Genomic DNA, 14,923 nt, shown 5'->3' with positions numbered 1-14,923 from the left:
GTCCATGGCAGGAGTACCCAAATGTTGTTGCAATACACCAAAATTAGAAGCAATGCCAATGGATAGGATTCTCCTCATGAGCTGGCATTGATGTTTAAGTTGTATTTTCTGCTTACACAGTGTGCTGTAGAATACAAAAGAGAAAAAAATGACCAAAAAAAAAATTTAACCTGCCAGCTGTATGTAAAAGCTGCTAATGCATTAAAATCTATTCTACTCCTTCTACTCCCCACTGTAAAAGTAAAGCAATTTGAACATACTAATAAAATATTTAGAGAAGCCCACTGTCTTCTGCAATTTTTACAATTTGCTTTTCCTAAGAAATCAAAGTTTGTAAGCATATCAAGTATGAACACAAGTCCGCTTTCAGGAAACCATGTGAGCGTACAACGTAGAGAAGGCCTCATCCTGAAACTCCTTCACTGACCTCATGGAATAGTGAGAGCAGATCGTGAATGAGATGAGATGAGCAGACTTATCACGAAGTTCCAGATAAGCCTAAGGAAGATTGCACTTGTACTTTTCAAGTTGTAATCCAGGCTCATATTGACCTCCAGAAAAACTCACTTCATCAAATTCAAGAATTTTTCTAATTCCTGCAGAGAGTAGGCTTTGTAAATTTCTGTATGCATGTCACTTAGTCTGATTCCCAGCCTTGCTGACCATTCATTAGAGGCTGAAAAATGGGGTTTCATTATTCATACAATTCACTCCTTTAAAATGCAGAAATCAGAAATTTAATACAGAAATTAGGCTCAACCTAAAGACATGAAATAAGAGCACGCAAGTTCATGGCAACTAATTGTCCAGAATGCTAAACAGAACCTGCCAGCCTGGAGTCTCAACACCCACCCAGGCAGCTAAAGCCAATCAAATAATTCAATGCCTAGAAAAAAAGAAATCACCCTTAGCTAGAGATATTATCCAATAATTTCCCACTGACATTTCCTGATTTTTTTCCAATACACTTGGCACTGCTTCCAGTAAGATTAGGCTGGATTTATCACTGGATTGAGCTATAGGACAGTTCCTGCACACTTACCTAGGAGATCAACATCATTAGCTATTGTAGATTTTAAAAAGTATGGGTAGGCATTGGGCAGAAATCTTCCCTGATCACTATTTTGTTAGGAATGGTCCCAGATTTGTGTTTTAAAACAAAATGAAACAATACTATTTGCAAAGAAAATAAAATGCCAAAAAATGTTGTTTTCCTGTAAGCAAAAAGGGCTTAATTCTCATCTGTATTGTCTTTGTCCCTCCTTGTCTAGTTCCTTTCTGTGTTGATTCTGGCTCTGTGCTTTATGAAAATAACTTGTGCTTCAAGGAAAAGAAAACCAAGGTGGTCCCAGGAGTTTCCCGTACTTCTTCCACAAGGTAAGAAGAGGCTCTGCTGGCAGGAGAGCAAATGTTTTGTTCACAAATTCAATGGATAACTATGACTGAGATGTCCCACATGGAGCCTGGTGCCTCCGAGGGAGCCATGGCCACTCTGCTGGTGAAACTGCTCTGGGAAGGGCTGCTGTGGGCTCCCCTGCATGGACTTTCCCTGGGATGACCTGCTCTGGAGAGGGTCCCTGCATGAATCTGTGTGTTTGGATGTGTAGGGAGGAAAACACAGACTCCAGGTTTTCACAAATGGGAACAGAGAAGTCCTCTTATTTGGAGGAGAGGAGAAGGGCTTGAACCCTATTTTTTTAATTTATTTTTTTAACCTAGAAATCATGTTGAACGTCACAATAAAGATGAGATCTCCTTTGTTAGTGTCTTGCTTCCTAACAGCTTGTGCCACTTTGAAGTGTCTCTCTCCCAATTAACCACCTCTCAGCCTGCACAGATACAGTATTTCTAGGGTACTTACCTCTTAGTGTTTTACTACTGTCACAATTCACATGGAGGGCATGAGCTTTTATTGATATTGTATAGAGTGGCAGCCATCAGGATGCATGTGTATGTATTTTTAATATTTTTTCTTTCATTAAAAAAAAAAATAATCTCACTTTAATTTTATCCACAGTCTAACAGTCTTGCTGTCTAATCTCCCCTGGCTGCCTGGTTGTTACCTCTGGCAGGAGCAGATTACTGTAATGCATAACTATGTCTTAGGAGAGCCCTGTCTGTAGCTCCATCAATGTTTTCCAGTTCATAGCAGGGTCACTCACTACCCAGAAGCCAAGTCAGAAGAAGGAACGTGCAGGAGCTATAAGGAAAACAGTACCTAAAAAGCCCGAGGCAGAGGGAAGGCACTTTTCTTCTCTGCGAAGACGTAATGGTTCAGCTTCCCTGGGGTTAAGTCACTGATCCCCGTTGGAGCGAACAGCTCTCACACACATAACCACGGCCTTATAGCACTTCATAAAAAGTGGTAGATAACAGCATTTGTTTCACAGCTAGAGGAATAAAGTACAGGAGGACAAAACAAACTTCCCTACGCCAGGCATCAAGATGGAGCAGAATGTGAATCAGAGCCCAGGTGGCTCCGTGACCTGGCCGTTGGAGCATGCAGCATCCCTAAACGTTACCAGTGTGCAACCCAGCAGGAGCTCTTTCTGCTGGGCCAGGGCTGCTCTGAACAGCGAAAGTTCCCTTAATGCAAACGGGCAAAAACACCCAGAGCCCTGCGTCCTGCTGCAGAGATTTTGAGCGATAGAAAGCGGCAGTGAATACCTCACTAAACCCAAGCAGGTCTCTCATTTCCAGGACGAAGGCTCTGCAAACTCTCTGAAGCGAGCACCCTGTCAAACAGCACAAACACACCAGCAAAACTCCAGATTGTGGAGCAAGGGGGGAAGAAAGGGCTAACGGCATCATAGCTATGAGGCATTACTATTCATGGCACCAATTTTGTCTAGTTGAAATGTAGTGCATTATACAACACCCCTGAACGCTCAGCTGGTCAGATCATTTGGCTGCTTAAATATTCTATCAGCTCCCGAGGAGACAGATGTTGGCAGTTCAGGGCCAGGAAGCTGCTCCTGGTCAAACTCATTTACATCAACGACATTCTCCTACACTGCAAGAAATAAATGCTCATGAAAAGTCACAGGTGCTTAGTTAGCACTGTGCTAATCCCTGCACCAGGCAATTGCGGTTCCTGCGTTTATCGAGGTTTCACGTTTCAAGGGAACAGCGAGCTGTCCTGGAGCAAGCCCTGCGTTCATCACTCTGACATGTGGTAGCCCTTCAGCCTGATATCGCCCATCCTCTGACCCACGAGTTTCACGCATTTGGGGCCGGTATGGCCCTGGGTAGCTAGGACAGCAAGTGCAGCTATCCATCGGCTCCGCTTTAGGGCAGGCTCCATCATGCTCCGCCAGCAGTGCCTGGCCTGACGTTTATGGTATTTTTGGCAGGGTTGGAGCAAATCTTCAGCAGGCTCCCCCACCACGCTTCATAAGGCAGCACACAGCAGGAGCAGACAAACCCAGCAGCAGTGGGAGCAGCACAGTAACCCCAGGTATACTCGGTGCTCGTAACTCAGCCCCTGGGTATGACCCCGTCCCCGTGGACACCAGTTACACACACAGGAAGACACCTCTGCCGGGGCTTCAGTGACAGATATTAACGTAAGTGATAGCAGAGGAACCAATGGTTAGTTGCTTACTGCTGAATTTGGCCATTTTTGCCCCCACATTCGTTGCTGAATTGCATTGCACACCAAGCTGCATGTGTGTACGTATTTGCACTATAATACACACCTGGGTTTCAAAGGGAACGTCTTTGTGGTGCAGAGTCTACATGAAATCCCTGCATCTGTCTGAAAGCAGCTGCAGGGCAATCCCAATGATTTCTTTCCTGTACAAGTATTCATTTTATTTTAAGGCTGAGGTGATGTTTTTATTCTTTACTGAAATACAAGGAATGTATTTACTTTTTAGTTCTGAATAGTCACACTTCCAAATAAAGTCTATGGGAGATAAAATGCAGGAGGTACGTACAACTCCGAACCTTTGATTTACTTATAAAAAGCTGCCAAAATAACTGCAGTCATTTTGCATATCCACTCATCTATTAATTTTGTGCCTAGTTCAGAGGCATTTCACTGCACCTCTTCCCCTAGATCTTTAGCTTGCTCATACATTTTGCTTTCCAAAGATCAATACACGTTGTTTGACAGCTTTAAATCCAGCAATATTGAAATCTATGCAAATTAACCTAGTCATAGACGCAGATCTGTACACCCCTGCTCTGAAAGTTGTTTTTCCTTTCACATATGTACCCAGACCGAAAGTTTCAGACCAATCAGGCAGAGCTGAGGCCTAATGGAGGTACGACATTTAACAGCACAACCGAACAGATTCAAATTCAGTTCACGTCCAACTGGTTAAGCTTTAGCTTAAGCATCTGATTTTTTGGACAGGACAGAATATGCCAGAATAGCAATGGATGCACCACACTTACCTCCTTACGAGATTCTCAAATATGCACTTTATCATATAGCATGTGATTGATTTAATGCCTATTAAAAACAAATGAAAAACCACACAGATCTGTCAGGCCTTTAGTGCAGTTTAAAGGTGCTGCCTCACATCATGCTCTGGGATCTCATGGAAGAGCAGGAGGAGATCCTTCAAAACTGACTCCCTGCTGTGATGAAAAACAGCTCTGGCTCTGCAAAAACAAGGCCTCCAGAAATCTCCTTAAATAGCCAGCAAGCATGGAAACTTTGCAGTTTGCAAACTATGTTATTTCCTTACTTGCACCATAACCGTGGTGTCTGGTGCAATGTTTAGTTTTTACGCGATGCTGTTTCAAGCAGTGGTTATAAATAAAATAGATACTATCACCCACACACAATAAATCTGCATTTTTTGTCCATCTATGCTTGCACCATTTATAATATGGCAGGTGCCTGCTGATATTCAGTCTTTCGAGGATTTTGGTAGGAGACAGCACTATTTATCAATCTTTTTTTTTTTTTTTTTTAACTGCCTTTATTTAAATTTCATGTTACCAAAGCACAGCTTGGGATACAGAAATTTCATAAACATTAACCACGAGCGAGTTCTCAAGCAGAAAGACCCCAATATAGCACTTTCATAGGAAAGTCTGTAATTGCGTGTGCTCCACAGCAGCAGGACGACCCACGTCCAGAACTTTGCATTAAATAAATCCCACCTTTGGTACCATGAGAGATGCCTTGGCCATTCACATCTGTGAAAGCTGAAGGGGGAGGCCAACCTTTCACGGACAGCCTTGAGATAGCCACAGATCACTCTTCCCTTTTTCTCCCCTAAAGGGGAATGGAACACAGAAGGAAGAGTGTTTACAAGCTATAATCTACACCTCACATTTAGACGTCACTAAGCAAGGCAAGACTCTACACGTGGGAAGACTCTCACACAGAGAAAAGGGAGCCCAGAATAGTCAATCACCTGGAAATGTAGCTATTTGTCTAAAAGGTGGAGGGTTCAAGCCCCTGCTCACATCAGACACTGGACCTTACACGTGGCAGCGGGGTGCTCTTCACCCTATTCCATCAGCTGAAGCACTGCTGGTCCAAGCTGGTCTTTCCCGTCAATGCCATTCTGCTTTGAGTAATTAAACCTAATCTGTAGCACGGCATCTTGCACCAGGTCACACCAACCATCCAGTTTCCCCCTATTTTTGTCCCAGTTGCTGTTTCTTCTGAGACTATCGTAACTGTTAGTTGCAACAGAGAAGCCAACTGTAGGCAAGCCAGCCGTAAGCGGATCAGGGCAGACACAGGCTTTGCCTAACCAAAGGCTTGAAAATTAGTCAGCTGTGCTGCAGCTGAACTTGGAGGATATCAGAGCACTCAGTGAGGGACAGGATTTAAATTCTTCATTAGGCTAAAGGACTGACAGATGAATCATCCACCCCTGCAGTGCTGGTCATCCTCCTCGGGGATGACTGAAAGAAATCATCTTCTATTATTAAAGTATTCCAAACCCCTCTTCCAAAACACAAAGAACGTTTTAGACCATACTCTCCATTATAAAAAGCAGTAAAAACAGAGGCTTTTTATTCCATAGGAGAATGAAGAGTTAGAGAGATGCTCAAAAACGAATGGTTTGTGAGGAATTGTCATACCAGAGGGCAGAAGCTACTAAACAGTAAATTAATAATTCTACATTCAGCCAAAACTTGATTTATCACTCACTCAGGACTAAGCAACCTGTACACCATTAAGCTACATATAGCTTCTTCCTTAGAATCAATAATACGCAGTAAGTGGAGGCTTCCAAGGCATATACAAAAGATCAATATTGTTTCACAGGTTTAATACTACACCTTACACATTTTATTATTTGGGAGCTTAAAAATGAGCCAATCTACAGCTACCCTACACACACACACAAAGTTCCTTTCTATGATTCATGCAATTGCTCACCTCCTTCCTTGACCCTACACTCCTTTCAGTGCTTGCACTCCTACCTTTCGGTAAGCAATCAAATTACAGCAACCTAAAGAGTTCAGAACAAATTAACCATGTGCTCAGTTCACCAGAGCTATGGTAAAGTTATTTAAATTCCTTTTTTCAGCCACGAGAAGGAAATTGAAGCAGATTTTACACTAATTGTCTCTGACACATTTCTGTTTCTTCCAAGAGCTCTTGTTCAGGATCTGACTTCAGGGCAGATACAGTGACGCAAAAGTCTCCACTTTTAAAATGAACTACACTTTTTTTTTTTTTTTTTTGAATGACCTTTTTAATGCAGGTAGAAGTGATTCAGCTTGAACACATACATTGACACTCTGCTAAACAAGTTTTCGACAGAACTCAGACTGACAGCATGGTGTGTACAGAACGGAGCTAAATCTTGTTTTAAATCTTATCTCCTTTAAAATACAGGTGAAAAACGGAGTTGAATGCTACATGATCAAAATTTAAAATAGCAATTCTACTGTTCTGCTAAAACTGTATACAGGCTTTCCAGGAACTTGCACAACAATGCTCAGACCACTTCTGAAAATGAAATTAAACTACAGAAAAGGACAATTATCACAGTTCCACGAAACAGTTTTCTGTCACTAGGTACTGCTGTCTTTCAGTAAGTGCCGATTCTTATATTTGAATTAACAAGTAAAATGGCAAGTATGAAGCCCAAATTGAGAAGTTACCATGTCATATACATTAGTGGATTGCATCCTTTGTACATTATTTTACCTGTTAGCTCATTACTAGCATATTTCTTTTTAAAAGGCCTGAGAGGATTACAAACAAAATTATCATGTGATTAAAAAAAAAATCTAAAACGTATACTGAAAAACAAAAAGATGGAACAGAATTTGAGTGCATTAGGAAAGTCTTAATGAATATCAAGGTCTTTATTTCAGTTAGTTCAAACTATTTCAGGAGTCCTTCTGGTTCTGCCACGACAGTATCTGAGCAATCTCCAGGTATCTTGTGTACAAGCAATATTGCAAGAAAGTAAAAATATACTCAAAAATGCAGGTCCCTCTGCTGAAAGGAAAACTGAAAACCTCAGTAGTCGGTGATGCTTTAACAAGTTGACTTTTAGGACAAATACCCAGCCAAACAATTTTGATGTGCTCAGGATCACTCCAGCTCAGGTCTACAGCAGAACATAGTAAGATAATCCACCCAAAACAAGCCCGACGTTACTATTCCTACTCCCTGGCATTATTGTTTTGGGAACAGGAAAGACTGGCAGGGGCACAAAAGGGAAGTGACATGAGAGGAACAACACTAATTTCTATTGTAAGTGACAGTTTGTGTTGTTGAATTAGGCAAATAAAGTCTCACAAATAACTCATATTAGTGTACAGTATTTATTACCTTCCATTAATCTGAAACCAATCATTTTGATATGGCTAAATTAATTCTGAAATAAACATTTTTAAATACATAAGTTGATGAGAGACTTCAACATGAGAGCGTTTAATTGATCTGTACTCTTAACCCACATGCAAGGTATGTCATTCAAAGATATCATACATTTCCTTTCATTTTACACTGGTCCATAATAAAGCACAAATTCTCAGGAGGGAAGCAGTGAGGGAAAAAAGCATATTTTCAAGTAGCCCTTTTATTAAAAAAGGAGCATCAACTATATATTAAGCCAATGTGTTTCTCTCTGATTTTGATTTTACTTACAGTATACAGTTTTGCAAAATATACAGCTTACCAATGATACACAAAGAGAAGCCCTTTCTTAGGGGCAAGTAACAAAAAAAAAAAAAGAAAAGGATTCTACAGGTTAAAAAAGTCATATTTTAGAACATTATGCCAATTCAGAGAGTCTCCATTGCTGGTAAGAAAGGTCATGCACAATGTTTTTTTTAAGAGAATGTTGTCATTAGTCCATGAGAGATTTGTCTGCATGCTTCACATGAACAGAAAAAGGTACAAGTCGCAAGGGAAGTAACTCTCTCCAGTTATCTTTTAGGCCTGTCTATGTCATCAATAGCAGCCAGCAGCTTCTGTCTTGCCTTCTTGTTGATGTGGGATCCCAGACAAACATTCACCAGATTTGTCAAGTGCTTAGTGGAATATTCCTGGCAAATAAAAGCAGATTATGTTATGGCAAACAGAATAAAAACAGCGGATAAAGATAGAAAACTAAAAACCAGACGTACACACTGTGGACTTTTCAGCTGATAGTAGCAGTTGGTACACAAGGGAGACTTAAAGCAGTAGTTAAGTCGGGTTTGGAGAGTTTTCATAGCTGAGACAGAGAAGTACGAAATTGTATTTTGCTACATGGCAGATTATAATGGAAAATGCCTACAATTTTAGTAGTGTTGGACTAAGTTCACAGAAAGTAATACTTAAGTATTAAAATCATTTTTAATATATCTTCCATTCTTTGGGAGGTGTGGTCAGAAATAAAAATATGCAAATGATAAGTTTTTAAACACAAAACCATTTTTTTAACAAGCTGTGACAAAACTTGATGATTTTTTATTTTGATGTCTCATTTCTGATAAGCTTCTAAATACTTCTCTCCAAAGGGTATTCAAACACCATTAATTTAAGTACATGATAAAGGAGGAAAAAATTGCAAAAATGTTAAGAGAAAAATTCTTAACACCTGTCAAAACACCACATTTGCCAATACTACCTTTACCCTTAAACACCATCCAAACTGTAGCTTCCACCAGTGTGTTTAAACAAGAGTTTTTCCGTATGGATCACCAAATGACAGCTCATAGTCTCTCTCATAGCTTCAGGTTTAACAAGAAAAATGATATTACCAAAGTATTTATTTCATCCATTTGTAGCTAGATTTAAAGTAATTGCAAAATACTCTAAATTATCTCTAAATGCTCCATTTTAAAAGACTTTCCACTTTAATGGTGGACCAGCTCCAACAGCATGCAACTATTACCTACTATTAGTCCTGTTATGGTTAGGTTCTGCTACCATGAAAGAACGCTAAATGCTTTCAGAACACAAATGAAGACTTCTCTCAGACAGCAATGTTGATCCTGATTCAGTTTTATTAGTTGAAGGAAGAAAAACCAATGATTTTTCTCCACTGTGCCTTAAAATTTAGTTGAAGCAACCCACTCCTAAAGGCCTAATTTCAAATTGTATTCTTAATGATCCATTTGTGCACTTTGGCATATTCAAAACAGAATACAAAAATTTTCAACTTCACTGAAGGTTAGAGGTTCATCACGGGAAATTTGGCTCAACTACTTCAGATCATTTTTGTAGCCCCATTTTTAGCAGCATTTAGTGTACTTATGCTCGTCCCATTCATACATGTTTAAATGCTTCCTGGTATATGAACTACAGCAAGAAACCAGAAGGCCCAGCTGGCAAGCTTCTTTACTGTAATACTGTAGGGTGGAGTTACAGAAAGATTTTTGATTATCTTATGAAAATTTGCTATTTCAAATCACGTTGTATTAGCTTTAGCTATGAGGCACTGATGGCTTCCAACTAAAATACAGTACACTTTTGCAGAGCTCAAACCAAAAATGGATTATGCATATGCACTGATGATTTCGCCTTGTTGATTCACTTGAATAAAAGAACAACTTTTATAGGGACGGTGTCTGAAGAACACATGATAAATGACTTCAGTTAACTCTTAAGCTTGTAAATGGCAACTACCTACAGCAGAAGTATCTTCACAAGTGAAAATAATCTCTGAAAATAGCAGATAGGGACATATTGAAGAAATCTTACATTCCCACTTTAAAAAAATAATAAAAATATGTAATTTGGGGGATTGGACTAGATGATCTTTCAAGGTCCCTTCCAATCCCTAGCATTCTGTGATTCTGTAAGATTCATTGAGCTACCAAGTCTCTCCACCATCCAATGCAGTCTTGGTCTTTAACGAACCACTGTTAATAGATTGCCCAGATGCTCCACAGAGCACTGACTGGCCGTGATTTGCCAGATCTAAAATCCATTTTCAGCCTGTAAATTCCCTGACAATGAAGACTACCAAATAGCTTTCCTTAACAGCTGCATACACCAATGCAGGTGTTTCCTCTTCCTTGTTGCTGTTCTAACCTCACAGTTGATTTAGATAAAAGTTTGGGTCATTGCTTAGGCTATGAAACAGAGTTCACAGTGTTTATAGGCTTCAGGTGCCTGGGATCCAGCTGCTTCTTTTGCTGTAGCAGACCAGAGTTGCTACCTAAGGAGCGGAAAAAACTTTTCTTTGGATTCGACTCATCTCAGAACCCCGGGTAGATTACTGCTCATACATATAAATCATAGCACATCTTTCCAGGATGAACTCTATCAACTAAAGAAATATGTCATTGACCTAGTAAAGGTAAATAGTAGTAATAGCAAATAAATTTGTATTTTCCTTTTGGTCAAAAGTATGACAATTATTATTAATGAACAGCTTGCAAAGTCTCTGTTCGTACTCCTTGCAAATATATATTAACTTCATATGATGATAAACATATACATACACACACATCAATATTGCATCCCATACAATTTCATTATAACACATTAATATACACATGCATATGAGCATATTCATTTTTAACACACAGAAGAATTGGTCATTTAGAGTTGTTAGAGTTGTAAAAGAATACAAATTTTACTCTTACCCTGTGCTCTTTTATCCAGCGCTCCATGTCATTTTCTGTTAAGTAGTATGCTTTAATGTAGGTCTCCACAAATTCTTTATCTGGAATGGGCCTAATGTCTGTTAACTTTTCTAGTTTCATTAAGAACTGTTGAAAGTCCAGTTGCATCAAGGCACGTCCTTCATTGCTGCATTTCTTTACATTAGCATAACTGAAAAGAAGAACACAGTGGAAAGTAACAATTAGAAGGAAATAGAAATGAATCTTACTTCTCAAAGCTGTTTAACTTAGCCGTTCAAACCTTGAGGAGGAACATAATTAAGGTTTTAAGTTAAAAGCAGACAAGAATGCCTCTCAGGATTTTTGATGCAGTTTTTATTTGCATTAGTATAATATGTTTTAGTTCCCCTCATAGAACAGAAACCCACAATATGCAGTAATACTAAAACAAACAAAAAACACACACAAAAGCCACTAAAAATCCTACATTGAACAGCCTAAGAATATAAGTGGGATAAAGGAAATGAAATCAGTATTGATCAGCATACTAGACAGTGGCTCTAGTCAAGTGATCATGATCATTGAAATCTGAAATGAAAGGTACCATGGCAGTTTTAGGAATGATCAACAGGAGCCTCCTGAACTAACTCTGGAAGCATCAGAGACAGGTACAAACCTGTCCAAAATCACATACAACAACCAAATGATAAAGGGTGGCAGCACTGGTTAATCTCTGTGAGAAGTTAATGGTTTGATGAGAACAAATTGACAGAAAACTAGTGATAGGTTTGAGCTCAAAGAAGAAGAAACAGTAGATGAGCTTAGGGCAGGGAAATACTAGGAGGGATTCCTGGGGGGTGATAGGCAACAAACTAAGGAAACAATCTTTTTAACAGAAGAGAAACTGCATTTGTCAAGATCAAAGAAAACGACACCAATATCCTAAACACTGCCAACTTCAATTGTGCACAGGAAATAAAAGAAAAAAGCCTTCATTTAGGGCACGTTGTCTTGATAGACTTAATCCAGCTTCCCCATAGGCTGCTGCCAGAAGTGACAATCCTGTCCCAGTGTTTTCACTCTTCCCTTGCAACAAATTTAAAGCAAGACCAGTATTCAATTAGGATCAACTTCATAAACCGATGATTATACAGTTCTAAAATTATTAGTTCTGATGCGCAGGAGGCAGCAGAAAGATCCAGGTGGAAACTGAATATACAGCAAGATCAAGTTAAGAATAAGAAGAAATTGCATCCTTACAGTTAGTACACAGAAAAAATGTGCAGAAGGATACAAAGTAACAGACAATCTAATGGAGAAAAGTAGAAGGTAGAAGAATGAGGTACTTGATATATGAGCATGCTAAGAGAGGCTAAGAATAGGTTTCAAAGCTTTTAACCATGTTGATCCTAAATATGACAGCTAAAAATCCATCAGAATGTTGACCACACAAATTTTAGATATGCAAGTTATTCACGGTGAGGTGAATGCTGATTTTGCATTTGCAGAACGCAGAAGTGGCAAAAAGCAGAAATAGAGACAAAAAGAGAAGGGGACAAAGGCACTAGTCTTCTGAAACTCCACATAAGGCTGGGAATCATCGTTCCAACAGGACATACCACAGAAGCACTTCAAGAAGCCAGATGGGAAACAGGAGAGAACGCAAAATCAGGAGAAAGGGCAGGGCAAAATGTCGAGAAGGCTATGCTGAAGATAAATCTTCACTCAGTGAAGAGCTTGATGAAAGCCAGTTGGCTGGCTGACTAGAGGAGAAACACCTTCCATTCCTTCATGCAATTTAGAGACAAAAGATGTTATGAAGGTATTCAGAAAGTCAATTGTTCAGAATCCCTTTCCCAGTTTCCAAAAGAAAGTAGAACATGTGTGAGGAAAAAAAAAGAAATGGGCAAAAATGAGAAATTACAGGCAGATAATTGGGAGACAGTAACGAGAGGTCTTTACACTCTAAGAAAGGGCATAGGGAATACTGATCATATCAGCAAGGTATTCCCAGTCCACTCTTACCAATCTGGGTGAAGGTAAAGCCACGTTTCATGGTACACCACAAATGTGAACTAAAACTGCAGGCTGGAAAAAGACATATGAGTGATGAACCTCACAGCTAAGAATTACATAGTTTGTGACCACTGAATTCACAAAATATGAGTAAAATTGTGAAGTAAGGGAAAGAAACAAAGCCAAAACAGGCACAAGGACTGAGGCAGAATAGGTTGGTAGGAAATGGTGACGTTAGCCAGTTGAAAGGAAAGAAGGAGTAAGGGAGAAGACAGCTGTTTTTGTCTCATTTACTTTGATTTGAGGCATGATGTTAAAGTGGAAACTGAATTATCAAAAAGGAAGGATAGTTGTTTAGGACACGTCTTACGACGAAACTGCGAAGCTACAGGGAGGTCATAGCTGGATTTAGTCTCCCTGAAGATGAAATTGATCTCTCAGAGACTGCAAGAGGAGGAAAGGAAATAGGCGTGAATTTAAATGTGATGGCTTGACAGAAGCAGTGGAAGCTGGTGATTCATAATAGACAGCTAACACTTGGAGAACAAGGATGTTGTTGGGGCCCTAAATTAGAGAAAACAGCAGAAGAGTGGGATGGAAAGAAATGAAACAGGCAGTAGGAAGTGTAAAGTAGGAAGGTAAAGATATCCAAGAAAGATACATGTAAACAGAAGCTGGAAGACTGAAAGACAGCACATATTTAACAATGCAGAAGATGACAACACAGACAGGTAGCAAGTGGACAAAACCACAACAATAAATGCAGCAGATGAAAAGACTGCAATACTCAGGCTACAATATTGCTCCTGAGAAGACTGGGACACTGATGGTGAGGTAGGAATGAGCAAAGCATAGCAGTTCCTGGCTAAGGTGTTTGAGTCCACATTTACCAAGCCAACTAGGATACCTCTCTGTTTCTGATGAAACTGAAAGGCTCCTGCTCCACGGCTATCCTAAGGCAGGTATCCTAAGGTTGTAAGCAAGGGCTGACAACTTTCTTCCTTGCAACTGGCTTTCTTCCCAGCAGCGATAAACAGCATCACCATAGAGATGCTGCAATCACGCTTTAGCCCCTTAAACTCAACTGCTTACCAGTGCATTGCAAAAATTAGAACCCTTAAAACCATGATATAAGCATTATAATAACAGACATATTTACCCAAGACCAAGACTTCTACAAACTACTTACCCTTCCACAAGAGTTCTATTAGCTAAGCGAATGCAGTGCTCCCAAAGGATATTTGAGACCGGCAGTGGAATACGAACTCTCTTAGATACTTCATTCAGCCTTCTGTTAAATTCTTCAAATTCCTGATGAAATATGAAAGGTCATTACTCCATCAGCATGAAAGAGACCATGCGTACATGCTTAGCAAAAAAAAAAAAAAAAAAGATATGCACATTAAAAAAAAACACTAAAAAATAAGAGCAAAGCAAAGAAGCTTAATAGGCACAGACTATAGGGACAAGCCTGTGCAGAGAAGAAAGCATACCACATTCTAGTATATCATTCATAACATGACCTCAGTAATTTTATTTAAAAAATAAAAAACACTACTCTGGTTCTACAGAGGTGTAAGTAGTTCTCAGTGAAACTGAGACATCCAAAAATTAGCCAAGTATCTAATCCTTCAAATGCCATTCCATTGCCTCACTCTCTAAACTCATCTTTAACTTTCTGAAAGCCAATATACAGCCCCTGAAGAAAATCCAATGATAAGCTCTTTATCCCTCTAAATACCTGCCACATCAGCATTCAGAGAGAAGCTCAAAAATATAGTAACCATTTTTCATTCCTCAAACTTCTGCATTAGAAAGTTCTCAGGTGCTTTAGAAAGAACCAAGAGCACCCACTGAAAACAAACCATATCCAACAGTTTAGCTGGATACTGCATTTCTAGATAACAATTCA

At 39.5% G+C, this 14,923-nt stretch overlaps 1 protein-coding gene across 1 annotated transcript in view; it reads right to left on the bottom strand.

The window, feature by feature from the left end:
- Positions 1–7,744: 7,744 nt before the first annotated feature.
- VPS50 (VPS50 subunit of EARP/GARPII complex) overlaps positions 7,745–14,923 on the bottom strand; it is a 78,910-nt gene continuing 71,731 nt past the window's right edge. Inside the window, exons 26-28 of the mRNA XM_080581734.1 lie at positions 14,201–14,322; positions 11,017–11,206; positions 7,745–8,484 (exon numbers count right to left, since the gene is read on the bottom strand). Coding sequence (XP_080437860.1) covers positions 8,365–8,484; positions 11,017–11,206; positions 14,201–14,322 — 432 coding nt within the window. The 3' untranslated portion in view covers positions 7,745–8,364. The remainder of the gene's footprint in view (positions 8,485–11,016; positions 11,207–14,200; positions 14,323–14,923) is intronic.

Source organism: Anser brachyrhynchus, assembly GCF_964034855.1.
Source record: "Anser brachyrhynchus genome assembly, chromosome: 2".
Classification (NCBI taxonomy): Eukaryota; Metazoa; Chordata; class Aves; order Anseriformes; family Anatidae; genus Anser; species Anser brachyrhynchus.
Note: the sequence above shows the minus strand (reverse complement) of the source record. Positions and strands in the feature narration are given on the sequence as shown.